Source organism: Cannabis sativa, chromosome 8, assembly GCF_029168945.1.
Source record: "Cannabis sativa cultivar Pink pepper isolate KNU-18-1 chromosome 8, ASM2916894v1, whole genome shotgun sequence".
NCBI classification, from domain to species: domain Eukaryota; kingdom Viridiplantae; phylum Streptophyta; class Magnoliopsida; order Rosales; family Cannabaceae; genus Cannabis; species Cannabis sativa.
This window is the reverse complement of record NC_083608.1, coordinates 20150266-20174443: the sequence shown is the minus strand read 5'-3', so window position 1 is coordinate 20174443 and position 24178 is coordinate 20150266. Positions and strand designations below refer to the sequence as shown.

Sequence of the window (24178 nt, the reverse complement as noted above, 5' to 3'; positions counted from 1 at the left end):
TAATATAATTAAGATAACTATGCATATAAATCAATCTTGGTTTTTAATCAGTTATGAAATAATTAATTAATTAGTCAATAAAATGATAATGTCTGATCAATTTTTTACGTGAAGCGAACAATTAAACTATATTTCAAAACAAATTAACAAATTATTGGTTTGTCTAGCTATGTAGCTCTAGGTTCACCCATATATGTAGAGGGATTTATTGATTTTTATTATATATAAGAAACTACTATATATATATATATAAGATGACAGAATAAATATTAGTGAACAGGATATCTTTCTCATATTAATAATTCCTGATCCTATATATATGTATAATAAAAACAAAAAGAAAAGGCTCTAGATTTGTGTGTAATATAACCAGTGATTAGAGACTCTGGTCTCTAAATTAAGGCTAAATATTCACATATGATGATGAATTTTCAAAGAAGATCAAATGGGGCAAATAGTCATCATCATGTGATTATAAACATTCTTATTATTATCGTATTTATGAGCAATACTACTCATCAGTCACGTGATAAGCTCGTGACCGATACAACAATAGATCAATCAGCAAACAACGACTACTCCAATCTTGCTCTTCAGCCCGTGACGTTGAATATCCTTGATAAATATGTAACATGATTTTTCCCATTATTATTATTATTATTATTACATACATATAACATATTTGTGTAAATTTGGACAATTATATATGTATTTTATTAATGTGCAGATTGTGTTGGACAACGGCATAGTGCAAATAACGCTGTCAAAACCGGAAGGATCAATCACCGGAATAAAATATAACGGCGTCGATAACTTGCTTGATGTAGTCAACGATGAAATCAACAGAGGGTACATAAGAATTCTTATAATATATGCATTTTCTTATTTGAAAAATAAATTAAGAGCATGTTTATGTATGGCTGACAAAATTTAGTTTGGATCAATAGTAATATTGTAGAATATTTTAAATACTAGTACGTATATAATAATTTTTAATTTATATTTTATTGATGATGAAAGATTAATTACCTTTTTCTTTTCTACACATCTTTATATATAATAGGTACTGGGACCTTGTTTGGATTGGGAATGGAAGTACAGGGAAAAAGGGCTCTCTTGATAGGTATATATATTGATGATCACCAGTTTTTTCTTTTATTTTTTCCTTTTTACAAATAAATAGATCGATATAAATATATATTTCTAATTCAAAGAAAAGAAAATATCATTGATTAAAATACTCAGCAAAAGCTAGCTAATTGAAACCAGTTTTTCTAAATTGAATAAAAAAAAATGTTACCAGATCATTGAAAATAGATTTGATTCAAAAATTATAAATATGGAAACTTTAGTATACGTACGTTAAATGTGATTAATCCCAACTTGGTGCTAGACATACGATTATATATATATACATATATACTACTAATAGAACTTCTTTATGGGTTGTAATTATATATATGCAGGCTCCAAGCAACAGATTATAAGATAATACTCCAAAATGAGGAGCAAATAGAGATTTCATTCACCAGAACATGGAATTTCTCACAAGAGGGCAAGGCCGTCCCATTAAACTTTGACAAAAGGTTTTAGTTATATATTCATATTTATTTTTATTATTATTATTACAATTTTGATTTATTACATTTAATTATTATATATAGATACATAATACTTCGGGGTTCGTCTGGCTTCTATACATATGGGACATACGAACACTTGAATGGATGGCCTGATTTCCAACTCACCAACACTCGAGTAGCTCTTAAGCTAAACAGAGACAAGTAATAATTAATATTTTCAATTATATATTTTTGTCAGTTCCTCTGGATCGTAATTAATATTTAATAAGAATTTGTACATATATATTATATATAGGTTCAAGTATATGGCTATAGATGATGATAGGCAAAGATATATGCCGATTCAATTAGATAGGTCACCAGAAAGAGGCCAAGCCTTGGCTTACCCTGAGGCCGTCAAACTTGTCAACCCTGTCGAGCCACAATTCAAAGGAGAAGTACGTCTATATATATATATATAATGAGTTTTTCATTAATGATCAACACTGTTATTAATATGTATTATTGTGATAAAATGATGAATTAATGAATTAGATGTTTTGACAGGTGGACGACAAGTATCAATATTCTATGGAAAACAAAGACAATCGGGTACATGGGTGGATATCCACAGACCCACCTATGGGTTTTTGGCAAATTACTCCCACTGATGAGTTCCGCTCCGCTGGGCCCCTCAAACAGTGTCTCGCTTCTCATGTCGGCCCCACCACACTCGCCGTAAGTATCTAATAATTATTATATTTTTGCCATCATTTAATTATTTTTTATAAAACAGTAAACTTAAATAATTTACAATGTTAGAAAACAAAATTTGAAAATTCGAATATGTGAATCTTGTTTTTTATACTAAATTTTAATGTTTACTATATCGTCTAAAAATAAAGATGTCCCTATATGTAGTAGATTTTTTCTATAAAATAATATATTTATGGAATGCATGTGAATCAGATTTTTCACAGTACCCATTACTCAGGAGCGGATTTGATAATGGAATTTAATAAAAATGAGTCATGGAAGAAGATGTACGGTCCCGTTTTCATTCATCTTAATACCTTATCAAAACAAGGTGACCCACTTCATCAACTCTGGCAGGACGCTAAAAAACAGGTACTAATAAATTCCATTTTTTTTTAATATTAATTACTTGTCATATATTTGGTAAATATATATATATATATTGATCATTATCTTGTTATAGATGGAAGTTGAAGTTCAAAGCTGGCCATATAATTTCCCACAATCAAAGGAATATCCAAAATCACACCAACGTGGCAGCTTAAGTGGCAAATTACTACTCTTCGACAAGTATTAATATTAATTTATTATTAGACTCTCGTATATAAATTTTTATTGGAAATTTTAATTAAGCTCATTTTATTATTTACTAAAAAAGCTTTATTAATTTTATTGGCGTGAGCGTAGGTATGTGAGTAATTTTCCTATAAGTGCAAGTGGTGCGTTTGTGGGGTTGGCTGCCCCAGGAGATGCCGGATCTTGGCAAAGAGAAGCTAAGGTACATTATAATGTTATATTATTTTATGGCTAATTATTATTTTTCCCTTCTAAATTTTAATATGTACTAAATCATATCTCTTAAATTTTTCTGACCAATTTAACGATTTTTGTCTAATTTAATTCAATTTTACTAATTTAGTAATTATTTATATACTATATCATACTTAATATATACCAAATCACGTCCTTTTTATTTTTACATGTGTCAAATTATACCCCTTGAACTTTCATCCAGGTTAAACTTTTCTTACAAAAATTGGATAAAAATCATTAAATTCAACAATCTTAATAGTTCGGAGAGAATTTTTAAGAGCATAATTTTGTACCTGTCAAAGTTTGAGGGTAAAAATCTTAATTAGTCTTATTTTATTAGACCAAAAAAAAACCATTAATTACATGCATGAAGAAACACAACATAATTAGTATTAATTAACTATTAATTGGCAGGGATATCAATTTTGGACCGAAACAGACAAGGATGGGAATTTTCGTATCAATAATATAAGAGTGGGAAACTACAGTATTTATGGATGGGTGCCTGGTTTTATTGGTGATTACCGTGATGGTAATGTTGTTACTATTACTCCAGGTATATATGATCTTATTAATATAATTAATATATATATGTATAGATTTGTTTTAATTAATTGACTTTGTAGGGTTCTTACAACAATTAATAGTAATAATAATGTTGTAGGTGCACATAAAGAGATGGGAGTACTTGTGTATAAACCCCCAAGAAATGGGCCAACATTGTGGGAAATTGGCACTCCTGACCGCTCTGCTGCAGAGTTCTTTGTTCCTGATCCTAATCCTGATTATGTCAACAAACTCTATCTCAATAACACTCAAAAGTACGTATATTCAATTTTGAATAGTGTATTATAAATGGTTCTATATATATAATTTTCAAGATTTTTAATTAATTAGCTAAATTTTGATTAGTTTTTTGCAATGAATTTACAGGTATAGGCAGTACGGACTTTGGGATAGATACACCGATTTATATCCAAATAACGACTTGATTTACACTGTTGGTCTCAACGATTACCGTGAAGATTGGTTTTTTGCTCAAGTCGCCAGGTTAATAATAATTAAATCCAATTAATTAGTAGTTTCTAATTTAAACTAATAGTAATACCACACACATATATTAGGATTATATTTATTTATTTATTTTTGTGATAGGAGGAGTAATAATAGCACATATACAGATACTACATGGCAAATAAGATTTGGTCTTCAGAATAGGACTGAGACCCAAACCTATGCATTGCGCATAGCCCTCGCCACCGCACATATTTCCGAATTACAAGTATGTTACACAACATTTAACCTTAACTAATATTTCTTTTTAACTAATTTTTTCACAAGAAATAATAAATGCACAAAATTCTTATTTGATGCAGGTAAGAATTAATAAAGCAGATGAGAAGATTCCATTATTTACGAGTGGAGTAATAGGAAAAGACAACAGTATAGCAAGGCATGGAATTCATGGGCTTTATTGGCTGTTCAATATAGAGATACCAGGGTCATTGTTTGTGGAAGGGAATAACACCATTTTTCTTACCAGAACAAATACGACCACCCCTTTTCAGGGAATCATGTATGATTATATTCGTCTAGAAGGCCCTGCTACTGCTTCATTCACCACCCACTTATAAATTAAACTATTTTTTACTCTTTATATATATTAAATTCTTTGCCTTAATAGCTGCTTTATAATAAGTATGTAATGATCCATATTAGTTTCTCATTAGCTTAGCTGTTGAAAGTATATATATGCTTTACTGCTGACAGCTTAGTTAAAAGTGCTGTGAGAATTATTTTATTCCTGGCATCTTTAGTTTATTTTTGTTGATTTAATTATAATATTATTAAAAAAAATTATATTTATGAAATAAAATTTGTCTGTTTCTAAATAGAAATTTTCATTTTTTTAATTTCTAAAATAGACTTTGGCTCTTATTGAAAGTATGGCATTTGTTATGATCTGTTATATATACTTTAACAACATATCATTCAGTTTATTTTGACTATTTAATTTGGAATAGGGTCCACTTTTAAAACTAATTAAATGAAAAATTAACTACATTTTCCTACATGAAAGGAAATACAATATACTCCGAGTAAAACTTGCTCCAAAATACTATGTAGAAATTTGCACTTGCCACCTGCATAATATTTATACATTATCAAATTATATTCATGCACATTAAGGTGTGTTCTCTAAAAGTTTTGTTTTTTTATTTTTTAAATGTTTATAGAATTTGAAACACAATTTCTATTTTTATTTTTAAAAATAAAAATGAGTTTTGGTAATTGTTGCCCCTGATTTTGCCCAATATACGTGGACCAACCAGATAAGGACACGTGGATCAAGCAATTTACAATATTTGCTAAGTCTTTATGTCATAAGGTAGCGTCCAGGACGTAGCTCCCGCAGAAGGCATATGGAACTCCATATGCTCCCGGAAGCTCGAGTAACGTTAAGGCATCTCCGCGAGGTGTCAGTTTTTTCCTGAGCAATCAAGTCGCATTAAATGCCGCATGGGAGGAAGCGTGTTGGGACTGCTACACGCAATAAAGTCTGACGGCACAACCTCCAACCAACAGCTACACAGTAATGATCATTTAAGTCTAGCGACGGCTACACTGTGAAGAGTCACATCAGTCAAAAGGCAATAAGGACATTCCACATAAAAACCCTACAGCACCTAGGGATTTGACCATGCATTACCCATGGTATATTCATTGGGAATGCCCAACTTTATGGATACTTACAAATACACTTGTAAGGATAATTCTGGGGATCGAGAATCTGGGGCTGCATATGAGCAAGTAGAGAAAATGCTCACCAAGAACATTCTCTGTATTTATAAGAGTGAAACACTCCCCAAATACATTCTCTGTATTAAAGACATCCATAAATAAAAAAGACTCGTGGACTAAGGCTCATTAACGCCCCAACCACGTAAAAATCCTTCTCTCAATTTCTTACAGCTCACTAACTTTATAATATTTTATTAGTTGCCGAAAACCTCGGTCAACATTTTGGTGCTTTCATTGAGAGCTGAAGAAAGCTACTATAAACGAACACTTGACTTCACAAACATGGTGGAGACTAGAAGTACTCGTCAGCCTCGCCCTCTAGAAGATGCTCAAGACCCGAATGAGGAAGATGTAGCCTCAAGAGCAGCAGAGGGTTCCGAGGAAGAAGAAGGAATTCCAGATGATGACTACGAGGGAAACCTCGATGAGTATGCCTACGACGAAGGTAGTTACTCGGAGTTGGTGCTTCTCAGACAAAAAGCTATCAATCACGAAGCCGAGATCGAAGCTCAGAAAGCGCAAAACCAGAAAATGCAAGAAGTGATGTTGGCCATGCAAAAAGCCATGGAGGCGGCTGGCATTCACGTGCACCCCAAGGCAATGACCGCTGGACCTGGTAAGGAACCAGCGACGTCCTCGCCTAGTTCCCAACAGCAGAAATCTAGGGAGCCTAGCCCTATAAGGTACCTTGCTGAAGGGAACCAAACAAAAAACCCTACCTCTACCCCAGTGCGAAAGAAAAAGGCGCAGGATCCGTGAAAGGTTCGCTCAGATTTCCCTAAAGGGAAATGTCCGCAGAGGGGCAAGCCCCAAAAAGGGAGCTTTGGCCCTCAGGATCGAGAGGACTGAAAAAGCGTTTCCGTGCACCGACCCCGGGGGTAGAGGGAGAAGAGGACAGAGGTGTCCTCCCGTTGATCTGAGAAATCAAATCAATGGGAACCAAGGTGATCTCCGAGATCACCTTGACCAAAAAAGATACGGACCCGCGGTCTCCACGGGTACGTTAAATGAAGGAATTATGGCGGAACTCGCCATACTTTGAAAAGACATTGCCCGAGTCTCCCGGAGACAGAAAGGAGACGACTTCGACTCAGACAGCGAGGATCGGGAGCCATGTGCTAAGCACATCTTAGAGGTGCAACTCCCTAAGAACTTCAAGATGCCCGAAATGGCAGCTTATACCGGGAACTCCGATCCTAGCGACCACTTATCACGGTTCAACCGTGTCATGACGGTCATGAGGGTCAGCAATGACGCCAAATGTCTGTGCTTCCCACTTACTCTAAGTGGGTCCGCGGAGGAATGGTTCAAAAAATTGGAACCGGGATCCGTGGGTTGTTGGAACAAGCTACAGACCAACTTTTGGAGACAGTTTGTCGCCGCAAGAAAGGTCAACCTGGAGGTCAGTGCCTTGACTAATATCAAGCAACTGCCCACCGAGACCTTGAAGAATTATATAAAGAGGTTCCGAGAGGAAGCCTCAAAAACTAAGAAAGTTGACGACGGACAACAGCTTGCGCTACTCCAAGCAGGCATCCGCACTGGGACTCCTTTCTGGAATGAACTACAGCAAGAAGTAGCCGCTAGCCTTCAGGACTTCCAGAAGAGTGTCCAAAAATATATCAACCTCGAAGAAGCCTAAATCGTGGCTTACGGAGGATACTATCCCACCGGGATAGTAGGATATACGCCCGGAGTATCGCCCTCGGGTATTACCCCGACCGCAACTCCACAAGCAAGTGGCATACAATTCTCTGCTACCCCCGGATATAGTCAGGGCCAGGCCTTGGCACCAGCATCATCCCATTTCGGCAACCCGTCTGGAATAAATGGACAAACTCCTTCGCACTCTGCTCCGGCTACTAGCCTGGCAGGCCCTTCCCAGGGCTCGAGGAGTAAAAGGTCCTCCAAGGGTAGCACCCGGACGGGGGAGAAGCGCCAGAAAATGGGGTACACCCCCCAGTACACTAAATACACGGAGCTGTCGGACTCCCAATAGCGTGTGTACTTTTCTACTAGGCAAAATACACACTACCGGAGGCCACAACCGTTGTACAAGGATAGCTCCCGGAGAGATACGAGCAAAAGATGGGAGTACCACAACGACATCGGTCATAGCACCAATGAATGCAAGAATCTCAAGGACGAGATTGAAAACCTAATCTTGTTAGGCCACCTCTACGAGTGGATCAAAAATAGGTTGCCCCACCTTAATCCGGGCCAGGCAACTGTGGGTATGCCTTAGGGAACACCGGGGGTACAGAAGGGGCATTAACTCCAGCTGCTCCCACGGACGACGCCCAACACATCCCCGGTCTGCCGCCCAGGCCTAATGGGAGGGTAGCCATGATCTCCGGAGGTCCCCATATCGGAGGAACTACTCGCAAGAAGCTTAAACGATACGCAGGGGCCGTGAAACACAATGAGGTTTGGGAGGTTACTCAACTCCCAGCTCAAAGGCCCCGGCTGATGGACCAACCCATCACGTTCACGGAAGAAGACGCCAAGACAGTGCGCTTCCCTCATCATGACCCATTGGTCATAGAGACCCCCCTCGCGAATAAAGTGGTGGCCAGAGTCTTAATTGACAATGGAAGTTCCGTGAACCTACTCTTCAAGGAAGCCTTCACCGTAATAGGCTTGACGGACCGGGACCTCTCGCCCAGTGGGTCCCAGCTCACAGGGTTTAACGGGACGACACTTATCCCAATGGGAAAAGTAAGGCTCCCAGTCACCTTGTGCCCGGACACCCCCCAGAGCACATTTAAATACTGCACTTTCGTAGCGGTGGACTGTCCGACTGCTTACAACGCGATCCTCGGCCGACCGGCCTTGGTAGACTTTGGCGCAGTCACATCGATTCGGCACCTGTGCCTGAAGTTCCCTACCTGGGAAGCCGGGATCGGGACGGTGAGGGGAAACCAGGGGGAAGCAAGACAATGTTACAATGTCGCAACCCACCTGCCCGTACTAATGGTCCGGAACCGCCGAGCCAGAAGTGGCTGAAGAAGATGAGTTAGACCCCCGTGTGGGGTCCGAAAGAATTGTGGAACCGATGGAGGATGTCGAGAAATTATCAGTGTGCGACCTCGACTCCACCAAAGTACTCCGGCTGGGGAAGAACCTAGATCCGGAGGAAAAAGAAAAAATAATAAAAACACTAAAGGGCGCCATCGACCTCTTTGCATGGCGCCAAGAAGACATGACTGGCATAAGCCCTCATGTCATCACCCACGTACTCAACGTCAATCCGGACATGCCCCCCGTCCAGCAAAAGCGACGCCCGCTTGACTCGGTGAAAGCCGAGGCTCTGGAGAAAGAGGTGGACAAACTTTTGACTAACGGCATGATCCGCGACGTATACTATCCGGAGTGGCTAGCCAATCCAGTCCTGGTGCCCAAGCCGAAAGGAACTTGGCGAGTTTGTATAAATTTCACTGATCTAAACAAAGCTTGTCCGAAGGACTGCTTCCCGCTGCCCAGGATCGACCAGATGGTAGACGCCACTTCTGGGTTCAAACTACTATCCTTCATGGACGCCTATGCTGGGTACAATCAAATAAAGATGCATACGGCAGACCACGAGTGCACTAGCTTCAGGACCGATAGCGGGGTATACTGTTACTTAGTCATGCCCTTCGGACTGAAAAACGCCGGAGCAACCTACCAGAGAATGGTCAATCGGATGTTCAAAGGCCTCCTGGGGCGAAATATGGAGGTTTATGTAGACGACATGCTCGTCAAGTCCAAAGCATGCAACAATCATGCAAGCGACTTAGAGGAATGCTTCGAAGTGGTCCGGAGATACGGCATGAAGCTCAACCCAAAGAAATGCACCTTTGGGGTCAAGTCAGGAAAGTTTCTGGGCTTCATCGTCAGTCAAAGGGGGATTGAGGCAAATCCGAATAAAATCCAGGCCCTCCTGAGCATGCCATCCCCCAAAAAGCATAAAGATGTCCAGAGCCTGACTGGAAAGGTAGCTGCCTTAAGCCGCTTCATCTCACGGTCCATGGACAAGTGCATACCCTTCTTCAACATATTGAAGAAGTGTCAAAAGTTTGAATGGTCGGACGAGTTCGAGGAGGCATTCAAAAAACTAAAAGAGCACATGGCCAAGCCTCCCATCCTATCAAAACCCGTTCTTGGAGAAGACCTATTTCTATATTTGGTTGTCTCTGAACACGCGGTCAGTGCTGCCCTAGTCCGGGAAGAAGAGAAAACTCAGCATCCTGTGTACTATGTCAGTAAGCGCATGATAGGAGCCGAAGCAAGATACCCAATCATTGAAAAGCTGGTTTTTTGCCTCCTGATGGCATCAAGGAAATTGAGGCCATATTTCCAAGCACATTCGATCAAGATACTGACCAACCACCCACTCCGGCAAGTCCTACAAAAACCTGAAGCATCCGGAAGGCTCCTCAAGTGGGCGATGGAGCTAAGTCAATTTGACTTGCACTACATACCCTGAATTTCTATAAAAGGCCAAGCCTTGGCAGACTTCATTACTGAATGCAACGAAGCCGAGGCGACCGCAAATATGCTGGTACCAACCGGACTGCGGCTCCAAGCGGCCCTACGGTTCAACTTCGCAGCTTCAAACAATGAGGCCGAATATGAAGCCCTAATAGCAGGGCTGAAATTAGCAAAAGCTGTAGGAGCCAAAAGAGTGGAAGTCTACAGTGATTCCCAACTGGTCGTAAACCAGATATCGGGAGAATACCAAACACGGGGCGAGCGAATGTCCGCGTACGTAACAATAGTTCGGGAGTTACTCCACGAGTTCACGGACTACAAATTAGAAAGAATCCCCAGGGAAAAGAACGCTCACGCGGACTGTCTGGCTAAGTTAGCCTCAAATAGCGAAATCGAAGAGTTGGGGGTAGTACCAGTGGAATGCTTGGCAGAGCCAAGCATCAAAATAAAAGAGACCACAATAACGGTTGGGCAAGAACCCAGCTGGATGGTCCCCATCATAAAATACATAACAAAAGGTGAGTTGCCCCAAGAAAGGGCACTGTCTCAGAAGATTCAGTATCAGGCTCATCGTTATGTAATGATGGATCAAATTCTCTACCGAAGAGGACTCAGCATGCCTTATTTAAGGTGTGTATCGGATCCTGAAGCTAGACAAATCATGCTAGAGGTCCACGAAGGGTTCTGTGGAGATCATACGGGAGGACCCAGTCTCTCAAAGAAAATATTGAGACAGGGGTACTTCTGGCCAACAATGAAAAAAGATTGCATAGACTACGTCCAAAAGTGTGATTCGTGTCAAAGGTTCGCGAACATACCGAGAGCTCCTCCAAATGAAATCACCCTGATGACTAGTCCCTGGCCCTTCGCGGTATGGGGAATAGATCTTATTGGGTCCCTGCCAACAGGAAAAGGAGGAGTAAAGTATGCAATAGTAGCAGTAGACTACTTCACCAAATGGACGGAGGCTGAGCCCATGAAGACCATAACTGCTAAAAAAGCACTGGACTTTGTTATCAAAAACATAGTGTGTCGATATGGCTTGCCTCACAAAATAGTCTCTGACAATGGAAAGCAATTCGATTGCGAGGAATTTACTGACTTCTGCAACCAACACGGAGTAGTGAAAAGCTTCTCCGCGGTGGCCAGACCTCAAACAAACGGTCAAGCGGAAGCAGTCAACAAAATCCTAAAGGTCACCTTGAAGAAAAAGCTGCTGGCCTGCAAAAACAATTGGCCTAAAGAGTTGCCTGAAGTGTTATGGGCCTACCGAACGACCCCCAGAACCACGACCGGTCACTCGCCTTTTTCAATGGCATACGGTTGTGAAGCGATGGTCCCGGTAGAAACGTTATTCCCGTCCCACAGGAGAACGACTTACGATCCAGCCACGAATCAGGCTTTGCTTCAAGAAGCCTTGGATCAAGTTGAAGAACTCTGGGACGAGTCTCAAATACGGATGGCAGCTTATCAAAAGAAGGTGACCAAGTATTTTAACTCTAAAGTTAAAAACAGAAAATTTGCTATTGGGGATATGGTCTTAAGAAGAGTCTTCCCCGCCACCCAGGAACCCGGAGTGGTGGTACTTGGGCCAAATTGGGAAGGACCATATGAAATCGAGGACGAAATCAGCTCAGGCACTTACAAGCTAAAAAGAATGGATGGAACCATTGTGCCAAGAGCCTGGAATGCCGATCACCTCAGAAAATATTACCAATAGCCAAAAATGTAACTTAGACTTTGTTTAAAGAGTTTGTACCGTCTAAATGTATACATCTTCCACATGTTGAATAAAACTGAGTGCCTTAAAAACAAAATTTCTATGCCACTCAGGGGGGTACTAGGGTATACCGCACGGACAGACAGAAAACAAACTAAGTAAAATATCCTGACCCAAAGGGAAAGTCAAAAAGAGTATGCACAAAAATAGAAAAAAAAAAAAGCATAAGTATAAAAATCCTGATCCAAAGGACAGGTCAAAAAGAGAAATATGTGCATCAAAAAAGATCACGTATAAATATCCTAGCCCTAAAGGGCAGGTCAAAATATATACAAATGGCCCGGGAACAGGACTTAGAAATTGTCTCCCCTCTAAATAAAAACAGCTATATAAATATTGTCTCAAAATAGCTGTATATAAACAAATATATACATAAAAAAAAAGTGGGTGAAATCCTGGTTGTACTGGGTTAATCTCGAGCGGCCTAATCAATGCGCGGAGGGAGACGAGGTCCGATGCGTGCCTCCACCATGGCATCAAGCTTTTTCTTCTTCTCCCGAAATTTGGCGATCATCTCCTCAGGTTTGGGGTAGAAGGTAAGCTTGATATTCTGATCATTGGTAGACCAAGCCATGAAGATGCCATCGTCAAAGCGCTTAGTGCACCGGCTGCAGGAAACGGGAGAAAGAAGCTCAGCCCTTTTTGCCTTCTTTGAGGCTTGCTCCTTGAAGTCCCTGAGCTCCTTCAGCTCCGCAGCCAGAGTGGCCCTGGATTCTAAGTTTGCCTGGTGAGTTTCCTCTAAGGATCTCACCTTGGCAACCATCTCGTCCAAGGCTTCCCTGGCCTCCCGAAGCTCCCGCCTGGCCTTTGCAGTGGCCTCGCCTTTCGCCCTCAGCTCCTCTTGGTGCCTGGCCTCCAGCCTGTCTCTCCGCAAGGCCTCCTCCCGGATCATCGCCTCCGCCTGGGCTTCCCTCTGCTTAGCCTCTTCCTCATTAGCTTTGGCAGCGGCCTCCCGGCGCTCAGCAGCCTCTTGGTAAAGCCGCCTCTCAGCAGTAAGATCCTGAAGAATCTTCCTGACTTCGACCATGTCCCCAAAATCAGACAGGACGAAGCCATGGTTGATTATGTTCTTGGAGAGACGGCCGGCTTCAGCAGCAAGCTAAAAAACAATACAAGTATAAGAAAGAATCTCCAAAAAAAAAAGAAGAAGAAAATAATAAGGGGAAAAGCAAATTACAAAACACTTACCACAGTGAGGGAGTGGCTGAGATCCTGGACTTGGAAGATGGAGTTCAAGGATGCACAAGCAGCGAACCGCTTAGGTGCGCACCGGGTAAGCTGAGACGCAAACTCGCCAGTCATCTCCGTAGCAAAGGGAGCTAAGGTGGGCCCAAGGAAGCGACCGAACCAGTCCGACAGGGGGTCCAAATTCAGGTCCCACGGATTCTGGTATTCTGGGTTGTTGATGGTGTTTTGCATCTCAACCCGCAAAACCCTACTAAGGGCTTCCACCTCAGCATACCCCCGGGAGTATTCATCCATGGCGTAGTTGTGTTTAGCTATCCGGAGCTCTTGTCTCGCCTCATCTCCAGGAACCGGAGTCAGCACAATGTTGGGAGGGGCAGTATGTTCTTCCATGGGAGAGACCCCACCATCAAGACCGTGGGCCGGAGTATCAGCCCTCCGAGGCCGCTTAGGCTCCTCCTGGGCAATCATTTTGCCTTTACGTTTGTGAATCAGAGCAATTTCTTGCTCTTTTTCACCTTCTTCAGCTTCCTCAGGAAGAGCCCGGAGCCCTCCTGCACCTTCTTCAACTTCCTCAGAAAAGTCCCATTGCTTTTCTTGACCTTCTCCCGGCAGCACCTCCTCGTCATCCACTAAATCAATAGTGTCTGGAGGAGTACTGGAAGAAATCTTTAAAGCAGGGGCCATCGGGGAAGAAGTAAAGGGAGGAGGAGCCTCAGGAGTGTGAACCCCGGCAAGTTTGGCCATAATGGCGTCCATAGAAGCACCTGCTACAACAAAAGAAAGCAAGTGTTAGAACATCCGTGGGAAACCACCAACACAAGATATGACAAGCAAGCTAGTCCTACCCTGACTCTCTAATTCGGCCCTAGCAAAGTTGCGAATTTTGATGCTGGCAGCATCATCTCCGAGATAGCTGTCTGAAGGCCGGAACCAGCTGGATGTAATGTAAGCTGAAGGGCCTAAGGGAACTGGCTCTGGAGGACCAGAACCCATCCGGGACCGACCTAGGAAATCTCCTAAGTTTGAAAAATAAAATTCCTTCAAATGGTCTCCCCACCGGGTCGAGGGCATCCTAAACCTATAAAGACACTCGTCGAACCCTACGGGCCTAAGACTGGCATACTCGCCAACAGAAGGGACATAATGAACTACTAAAGGACACTTACCGCCGGCGCCGGAAGTGCTGGCACCAGGAGCCCCAGTGTTCGGCTCCTGAGCCGAAGGCTGCGGCCTGGGAGCCCTTCTCTCCGCCGAGTCCCCAATATGAAGGGGCTTCCCGGCGATCGCCTGGCTTCTTCTCTCAACCGGGCTCCCCACGCGAAGTGACCTCCCGGAAGCCGCCTGGGCCTTAGAGTACGCCTTCTCCTGAGCCTTCCGGTAGAGATACTCCTGGTACTTCTTCTCTGCAGTGACAATGATCTCGTCCCGGAAGGTCTTCTCCGCGACCGGTGCCCTCACGTTGAGACAGATAACCCGGGAAAGGTTAGAGTCCTCCACGGATTGGTGCGGAAGGATGAGTTTTGCCTTCCTGCAATTCTCCGTAGTGACCAGGCCCCCGACGTCAAGATCAGCCCGGTCGTAAGAGGCAAAGGCCTGGGCTCTCCGAAGAAAGACCTGAGTAGGTGCAGTCCGTTCATAGGGAGGAATCCTGACCCACTCAGTAAGGAGATCCGGATGGTCCACTGCCCGGAACCCGGAGGAGAAGAAAAAACGATGGCGATACTCCTTAACGTGAGTTTGCCTATTATACGGGACCACTCCTTCATTAGCATGGTGGACCTGGAACCCGTAAAAATCATCCTTAAGTTTGTCCCCCTTCTTGGGGATGGAAACAAGTTTGTAAAAATACAATATTTTCACCGGGCGGGGAGATCCCCATCCCCGGGCAGAATAAAAAATAAATAAGCTTGAAAGCAGGCGGTATGCTTGGGGAATAAGTTGGTATGGCGCAAGGCCGACAAAAACTAAAAAATTAACAAAATAATCTTGAAGAGGAAGCATGGCCCCAGCCATCAGATGCGTCTGGCTCCAGGCCCCGAAGCCGCCGTAATTGTGATTGGGCGTCTCCGCGTCGCGAGGTGGCCGATGGTAGGTCTTTGATGTGGAAGGCTTGATTCCAACTACCTCCACGATGTTCTCCAACTGATGGGGACAGGTCAGAGTGGAGTGAAGCTCGGCCGCCTTCCATCCGGTCGCCCAAGACTTGTACCCCTCCTGGGCAACGGGACCCAGGGAGACCTCCTCGACGGTAGCTAGGCGCTTGCCGCTCTTCTTCGATGATTTTGATCCAGAAGCAGACATTTTTCGATTCTGTAAAAAGAGTAAGATTCCAGCAGTTAGGCCCCATACCAAACCCCAAATCAAGAAAAAGGGAATGGGGGTCCCCTAACCGCTGGAAAGAGGCCCCCTCCGGACACCTGTCATGGAGGAAACCCTAGGAGGATTCCCTGGACAAGAGTCGGGTGCAATAAATTTACAGAAGACGGCCTTACACGCTAAAGAAAAAGAAGAGAAAACAACAACAGACGCGTGACAACAGTAATCCTATCACTAGAGCAGTAAACTCAAACCGATTATATGAAGGACTTAAACACTTGCATGCCCAGAAACTTCGAATGCAAACCCAGAAAAGAACAAACAGATAAGTAACAGCATGCCATTCAATAATAAAGCAAAGGTTGCAAAGAACTTACGATGAAGTGTTGAAACTGGGGGTCCTGATGTGAATCGAATAGAGACAAGAAGGACTGATAGTAACAAACGAAGAGAAACTGGAGAAAATTGCAAAGTGTTTAAAGGCGTTGTTTTGGGTCTGAGAATTTTCTCTCTGGGAAATTTGAGCAAAGTTGGCAAGAAATAGAAAGTAACCGAAATGAAGAAAAGGTGGTGGCTTTTATAGGCAAAGCTGCATGAGGAACAGGCGTCATCACCTACCAATCAAACAGTGGGGGAAGCGCACGATTCGAATGCTCAAAGATCAACGGACCAGATTGATTTGCAATAAAGGCGGTGGGAACGTTTGAGTATCCGTCTGACACCATTAATGCGCCGTATCAATCAATGGGCGCAAAACGAATCGACCCCTGCAAAAAGTGAATCGCTGCATTAAAAGCCATCATTAAATACACCCTCACGCGCTCAAAGCTCGTGCCAAGAAACCGAGTAGTCAACCGGAAGTACTTGAACAAGCCTTGTTTTATTTTTCAAATAAACAAGGCTTGGGGGGTAAAATGTTGACCGAGGTTTTCGGCAACTAATAAAATATTATAAAGTTAGTGAGCTGTAAGAAATTGAGAGAAGGATTTTTACATGGTTGGGGCGTTAATGAGCCTTAGTCCACGAGTCTTTGTTATTTATGGATGTCTTTAATACAGAGAATGTATTTGGGGAGTGTTTCACTCTTATAAATACAGAGAATGTTCTTGGTGAGTATTTTCTCTACTTGCTCATATGCAGCCCCCAGATTCTCGATCCCCTTTAATGAGCTTTGAGGGGGGTATTTATAGTGTTTTTGGTGAGGTGATCCCCAAAATTATCCTTACAAGTGTATCTATAAGTATCCATAAAGTTGGGCATTCCCAATGAATATACCATAGGTAATGCATGGTCAAATTCCTAGGTGCTGTAGGGTTTTTATGTGGAATGTCCTTATTGCCTTTTGACTGATGTGACTCTTCACAGTGTAGCCGTCGCTAGACTTAAATGATCATTACTGTGCAGCTGTTGGTTGGAGGTTGTGCCGTCAGACTTTATTGCGTGTAGCAGTCCCAACACGCTTCCTCCCATGCGGCATTTAATGCGACTTGATTGCTCAGGAGAAAACTGACACCTCGCGGAGATGCCTTAACGTTACTCGAGCTTCCGGGAGCATATGGAGTTCCATATGACTTCTCCGGGAGCTACATCCTGGACGATACCTTATGGCATAAAGACTTAGCAAATATTGTAAATTGCTTGATCCACGTGTCCTTATCTGGTTGGTCCACGTATATTGGGCAAAATCAGAGGCAACAGTAATAATTTAAAAAAAAAAAAAAAAAAGAAACAGACAACCATTTGGTAACTTTTATTTCTCTCTTTTTTTTCCTTTTGTTTTTAACTTATTTTTGTTTTGAAAATTTTAAATGTTATTTAAAAAATTGAAAATAAAAACCAAACACAATATAACCCTTTAATTTTATGGATGCTGATGCTCTGTTATTGGGATAATTAATATCACTTTTTTAGTTATTGAGTAGTGTTAAGCATTCCCATTATCCATATGCTGGATTTTACATACCTTTATCTTTGTGTGCTCTAATATCCAATCCTGAAATTAAGCACATATTTGAAGAAGAAAAAAATAATAATAATAACAAAAATAGAAGAAATTGAAAAAAAAAATTGTTCAAGAATTACATTATTTATAATGGAGGACTAACCTGGAAAAGTAACCACAATGCCAAAATAATGTGAATAGGAACCATCAAATTACAACTGAAAGCCTGTAAATATATATTTATATATATGGAAGAGGTTTCAATGGTTATATTTTTATTGTAACCATCATGGTTACATTTTTTTAAGCCATTGGATTAATATTAAATGGTTATGATTAATTTGAAAATTAAATAAAAATAAATAATAAATAACTTGTAACCTAAAAGTGACCTAATCATTTATTTTCTTATAAAAATTTAATTAAGATTAATTATATTTTAAAATTAAATTAATTATAATTATTAATTAATTTTTTACAATTTATTACTATATAAGGATCTTTTAACAATTTATTTTTTATACTTAAATTATTTAAAATTTTATAGCAAAACTTTTTATAATTTAAAATTATACACATATAATTTCATAATTTAAATTTTATTATACTTGTAATATTAATTTTAAATTATTACACTTAATTATTTAATTTTTTTATTTAAATATTTAAAAATTTAAAAATGAAATAAGTTGAAGGATTTTTTAGAAAAAAAATGGCTGCACTTGTTATCGATTGATTAGCTTGAGGCCTCATACTTAGTTCATATAATTGTAACAAAATAATTAAATATCATTTAAAAATAATTAATTATTTGAAAATTTATTATAAGAAGAGAATTTTAATTTGTGTCAAAAGAAGTTTAATTTTTGTAAAAAAAAATAAATTTTATTGTAAATATTATGATTAAATGGCTTAATTATTAAAATAATTCAAGTAAGGATTTAAATATAAATATTAATTGTTAAAAGAGGTCTTGTTAAATATTTAATTAATTATTTTAAGAAAATAATTAATTATAATTAAATAATTCTAAAAAAGAAATGTCTATTATTTAATTAATTATTTTAAAAAAATAGTTAATTATAATTAATTAAATCTAAAAAAGGAAAGTCTACCTATTAGTAACATGCTATTACAGGTTAAAAAAAAATGTAACCGTTACAATAAAAATGTAACCATTGAATAGTCACCCTTATATATATAGTAAAGAAATTAGTATGGGCATATTTCTTTTTGTGATACATATTACATATCACGTTTTGATAGTGAAATTACATAGAATTTAGATTGGATTGAAAATATGAAAGAACAAAATAAAAGAATAAACTATAGTTCATCATTTGCCAATATAGTAAATTTAAAATAAATATATAGAAATAAATTGCCATGGAGATAAATATGTTGATAAATATTAAAAAAGATAAAATTATTATCTCAATTTTTTATTAACAGTGTTAAGAAGTTATCAAGGGGTATAGTATTTAGGTTGTTTGATTAATAATATTTTCGTATCCTCTGTAATTTACAAAAAAACAAATATAAATTACAATATTTTATAAATTCTATCAAATCTAATCTTGCTTTCCAAACATAAGATATTCATGTATTTTTCCATTTTAATTAAATTAGAACTGTTGCTTATTTCAAATAACAATTACTTATTCAAGATATTATATCTAATTAAATATTGTACTAAATTGCACAAAAATCAACAAAATGGTATAGTTCACACAATATTTTGAAACTGTAGTCAAATGTGTAACATAATAAAATACAATTCATAAAAAAAGAAAAGAAGAGAGGAAATTAATGATTGACTAATTCACAAAAATGAGAATTAATGTGTTTGTATAAGAAAAATATAAAGACCATAAATAAAAGTCATTTATTGTTAAAGAAAAAAAGAGTCGTTTTAAAGTATAAATTCTATTATTATTATTTAATTATTAAACAAATTATAGTAGACGTAAGAAAGGTACTTCACCTGAGGAACACAAATTGCCACGAAAATGGAACCAATATAAATGAGCAGGAGAAGACACGTGCCATGGAACACAATTTTTCTAACTCCAAATTTTGTGACAAATGCTACTATTTGATATCTGTAACTTCAAGACATGATGATAAACTGTTAATTACTATTTGTACACACTAGAAACCATAAATAACGAAGTATGAAAATTAAGAAGAAGAAGCTATCTTAATATACTAAAATAAATAATAATTAAATACAGGTTAATAACTACAATACTAAAAATACTTTTTAATACTTTTTAATCAGTTTTTTATTTGAAAATATTTTCTAAAAATATGATTTATACAACTGTTTTCACTTTTTAATTTTTTTAATTGAGAATCAAAATTTTAAAAAAAATTGAAAACAAAATAAAAAAATCACTTTCACAATTTTTTTAAATAATTTTTTTTCTTAATCAATATTTTAAATTCTGACCCAACTTGAACTATATGGGACCCAAACTCCAGCCCTAGACCCAATCCCGAACTCGGAACACGACCCCCCAAACTTGAACCTAGACCCATCTTAAATAAAAACAAAAAATAAAAATAAAAAAAAAAATGAAAGTTAGTGATTATAGAATACATTTTTTAAAAAAAAAAAAAAAATTAAGAACATAAATTTTACTTTCATTTCCGCGATTAAAAAATTAAAAATAAAAGTATTACCAAATGCCACCTAAATATATAAAAAAAATTATCGAAACGTTGAATGGATTCAAAAATAGGGTGACCACATCTGGTGTTCAAAGAAGCAAACAGTGGTAGGCAGGTCCAATACAAAATCAGAGTATCGTGCCCTTGCCTTAGCCACATCTGAGATTTAGCCATTGTTATTTGAAATTCAATTATAGTTTCCTCAATGTCCTATTCTCTGGTGTGATAATCCCCTTGCCTCCAATCAATGTTCCATACTCGTACTAAGGCACACTAACCTATTTGAGGGATATCCACGACTATGGGGTCTGGGGTTGCTACGATTGAAAGAACTTGAGGCACCACCTCTGCCATTGTAATTACTGGTTCTTGAACCTGTAGAAAATCTTGAAGAGCTCACAGACAGATTGGCAGAGGGCTTTGATGGTTGATCTCCAATGGTGTAATGTCTTTCCAATCGAATTTCATGAGTGAGAAGAAGAGACTGGATCGATTCAAAAGAAAGATCGTCGACGAGGCTTGTTACATGAACGACTACTGGATCGTATTCTGGACCTAAGCCATTTAGCAGGTGCATGATGAGGTCACTTTCATCAATCGGATGACCAGCAGTGGACAAAGTGTCTCTAAGAACTTTGACTTTATCGAAGTAATCAGCAATGGATAGGTTCCCTTTTTGAATCATAGAGAGCTGAGATTTTATTTGTAGAAGTCGAGCTTTGGACTGAGAGGCAAATCGTTGTTCCAAGGCTCTCCAGAGTGTATGAGACGAGAGACGATTATCAAGAGATCCAAGAATGGATTCTGCCATTGATGATCGAAGCCAGCTGAGAAGTAGCTGATCTTTTCTTTTCCAGGCAATGAATTCTTGATTGGGGGCACCAGTGACTAGTCTTTCAGGAGGTACAACTCTGGTGAACAGCAGATCGTCAAGGCCATGACCAATCATAGTGGGAACAACCTGTGATTTCCAGGCGAGGTAATTGGATCGATTGAGTTTTACAGTGAGAGAAGAGTTTAGGGAATTCTGGAAAGGATTCCAGTTCTGCGGGGGGAGGACATTGCCGGAGCTTTGCCCCTGAGTTTGAGTAGTAGAGCGCGGTGGATTTTCGAGAATTTGAGGATCCATATGAGACTTGCGTCAATGGTTTCCTGATACCATGCATGAACCTATCAATACTAAGCACTAAACAGAAAACTATTGAATGCAATGTCTCTAAGGCTTGTAAAGGTTAAGCCAAAGAGAAGAACCATTTCATTATTTATAGAGAGAGAGAGATACAGAAAGATTGAGAGACCAACTAAAGAAAACAGAACAAGAATGTAACAAAATTAGTTACAGTTAGGTACAAACAGTAAAAACTGAACAAACTAATTAACTGTAGAAGTTAGTTGGTTGACAGTTTGTAACAAAATCTTAGCTCAAGAATTGAATATGCGTTATGTTGACTCAGTTGGTCGATTTTTTCACAAAGCCTCTTCCAGTTATTTTGTTCTTTCAAATGATAAGTTGACACTTGGTGTAGACAAATGTCACTTAAGGGGACTTAAGGGGATATTTAGGATAACAAAATGTTAGCTGATTTTTCAAGTGTTTGTACTCTAATAGAAAGTTAGTTAGATCAATTATGCTTTTTGTTAGTTTAATTTTCTGTTATTATAGTCGGCCTCAGCTAATTCTTGTTTGATGTAATAATATTTTGTACAAACATTGTGTATAAATAAAGATCTAAGGTTAATCATTTGATGATTGAGCAATTCATTTTACTTATTCATCTTCTTCTGCTTTTCTTCTTTGCTCCTACCCTCTCCTCTGGTTTTATAGTCTTTCACTTATAAATATTTTCTCATAAGTTTTTTAGTTACTCAAATTTTTACCATAAATTATGGAAAAAGTATATTTTCTCCATATTTTTGCACTTGCACATGATGTGCTTAAAACCCATATCTATGTATATTATGAAACTTAATTATTAGTTGAAATAGAAAATTTTTAAGGCACCTCCATTTAAATGTAAGCCCAAGTGTAGTTTTGGTATCATGACATATTATGTTATTGATGAGCAGCATCTGCAAATTAAATCACTATGTGTTATTTAAACAAAATCATCTAAAAAAATTAATAAAAACGAATACCATATATAATTGTATATATATTATATAGTTACCGGAAGAAGCAGGAGAGGATTGTTGGCTTTAATAAGTGGAGTAAGTGAGTAGATGGTGCCAAGGAAAAGGCCAAGGCAATAGAGAGCAGTAATCACTGGTTCTCCACATAATCCCATAATTATCAATCCACTGAACAAATAAAATATCACCAATAACCATGCTGATTTTACCGAAACTTCACCCGCTGCTATTCCTAAATAATGTTTGTTCAATCTGAAATACACAATTGTATTGTATTATAAAAGACTTGAGTTTTAGTAGTTCATTTTAAAAGGGCATGTAGTTTTTATTTTCATGTAATAAGACCCCTAAAATATATGTTACTTACTTGGACATATCTACATCATAAATCTTATTAATGAAGTAGGCATTCCAACATATGAAAGCAAGTAGGCCAGCAGGTGATGCCTCAGCTAGTAGAGACCACTCAAACAAACCTGGGCTCTCAGTCATCACTCGTGTAAACACCGATCTGCAAACCAATAATATAAATAAATTTATGAGTAGTGTAAGTAACTCTATATATATTATCAAAAGAAAAATGTAAGTCTACAAAATTTATGAATAAGTGTAACTTTATATATTTAGATATATAAAAAAGTCACATACATGAATGCTACAATTGTTCCAATTATTGAATAGGGCCTCACGAATTTTAACCACACGTATCCAAAATTTGGAGCCACCACTTGAGGATTATAACTCACTTCACCATCTCCGACTTGATTGTGTGCCTAGTGATTAGATTAATTTTCACTTTAGCACTTAAAAAATATAAAACATTACACACAATGTGAAGTTGTTTCAACTAACTATGTCACTGTGTATAATAATTGGGTATACATTAAATAAGTGGCAATTTCTCTCTCTTTACCTCTTAGTTACATACATGTTTGGTACTATTGTATTAGGAAAAGCATGACATAAACTCTTAACAAATCATGATCCTATCATTTTTATTTACAAATGTATGTAACCATTGTTAAAAATAATTGTGTTTTAATAAACAAAATTTCTATTAAATCTTTGTGTTTTTTTTTTGGAATAATGTATATTTGTGCATTTTTAGAAATTCCCCAATGTACATAAACATACTAGTTAATCAAATTAGATATGGTAGCTACATGAAATGATATGTAATGAGATATCATTTACATTGTATAACTATTTTAATTACAACTCACAGAATTTTAACTGAATTTTTTTTAGATGAATTTTAACTGAAAATTGATGCCTTGTTAATAAAAAAATACAAGAATGATATAAAATAAAATTAGGAAAAATTAATATGAATAACATACTTGGAAAGAATTGAACCCCCTCGGCTGGCTGTTCAATAATGATTTGAAACAACTATTTCTGTTACCCAACCTTTCTTTATGATGAATCAAATTCTTAGTGGAGTAATTAGAGCGAGAAACAACGTCGTAAGAGAAGGATTTAGTTGTTGGGTTGTATTTAATTGATGCAAATTCAGAATGAGAGGAGTTATTTTTAAGATGAGCCGGTATAATATTTAGCGATAAGGGGGAGACGAAGAGCCCCATTGTATGTATGTATGTATGAATGAACAATGTAATATTCATACAAATCTATATAACAATTCAAAGAAGAATATAGACTTGACAAAAATACAAGTTTATTATCATTATTTAAAATTTAAAAGACATTTGTTTATTCCATCTCATGATACCATTATTAGGC

General features: G+C 38.4%; 1 protein-coding gene and 1 long non-coding RNA gene across 2 annotated transcripts; one reads left to right on the top strand and one right to left on the bottom strand.

The window, feature by feature from the left end:
* Nucleotides 1-4941, top strand: LOC115699976 (rhamnogalacturonate lyase B). The gene is made up of 15 exons (XM_061102536.1): nt 1-627; nt 728-849; nt 1064-1123; nt 1467-1586; nt 1665-1784; nt 1879-2020; nt 2130-2300; nt 2532-2690; nt 2782-2888; nt 3006-3096; nt 3546-3687; nt 3796-3952; nt 4065-4181; nt 4287-4413; nt 4508-4941. The coding sequence occupies exons 1-15, from the start codon at nt 418-420 to the stop codon at nt 4763-4765; spliced, it is 2103 nt and encodes a 700-aa protein (XP_060958519.1). The 5' UTR covers nt 1-417; the 3' UTR covers nt 4766-4941.
* Nucleotides 4942-17472: 12531 nt separating this feature from the next.
* Nucleotides 17473-22725, bottom strand: LOC133030044 (uncharacterized). Its single transcript, XR_009683945.1, has 4 exons — nt 22474-22725; nt 19617-19740; nt 17796-17858; nt 17473-17683 (listed from the first exon to the last, which is right to left on the bottom strand). It is a non-coding gene; the product is annotated as an uncharacterized LOC133030044 (long non-coding RNA).
* Nucleotides 22726-24178: the final 1453 nt, after the last annotated feature.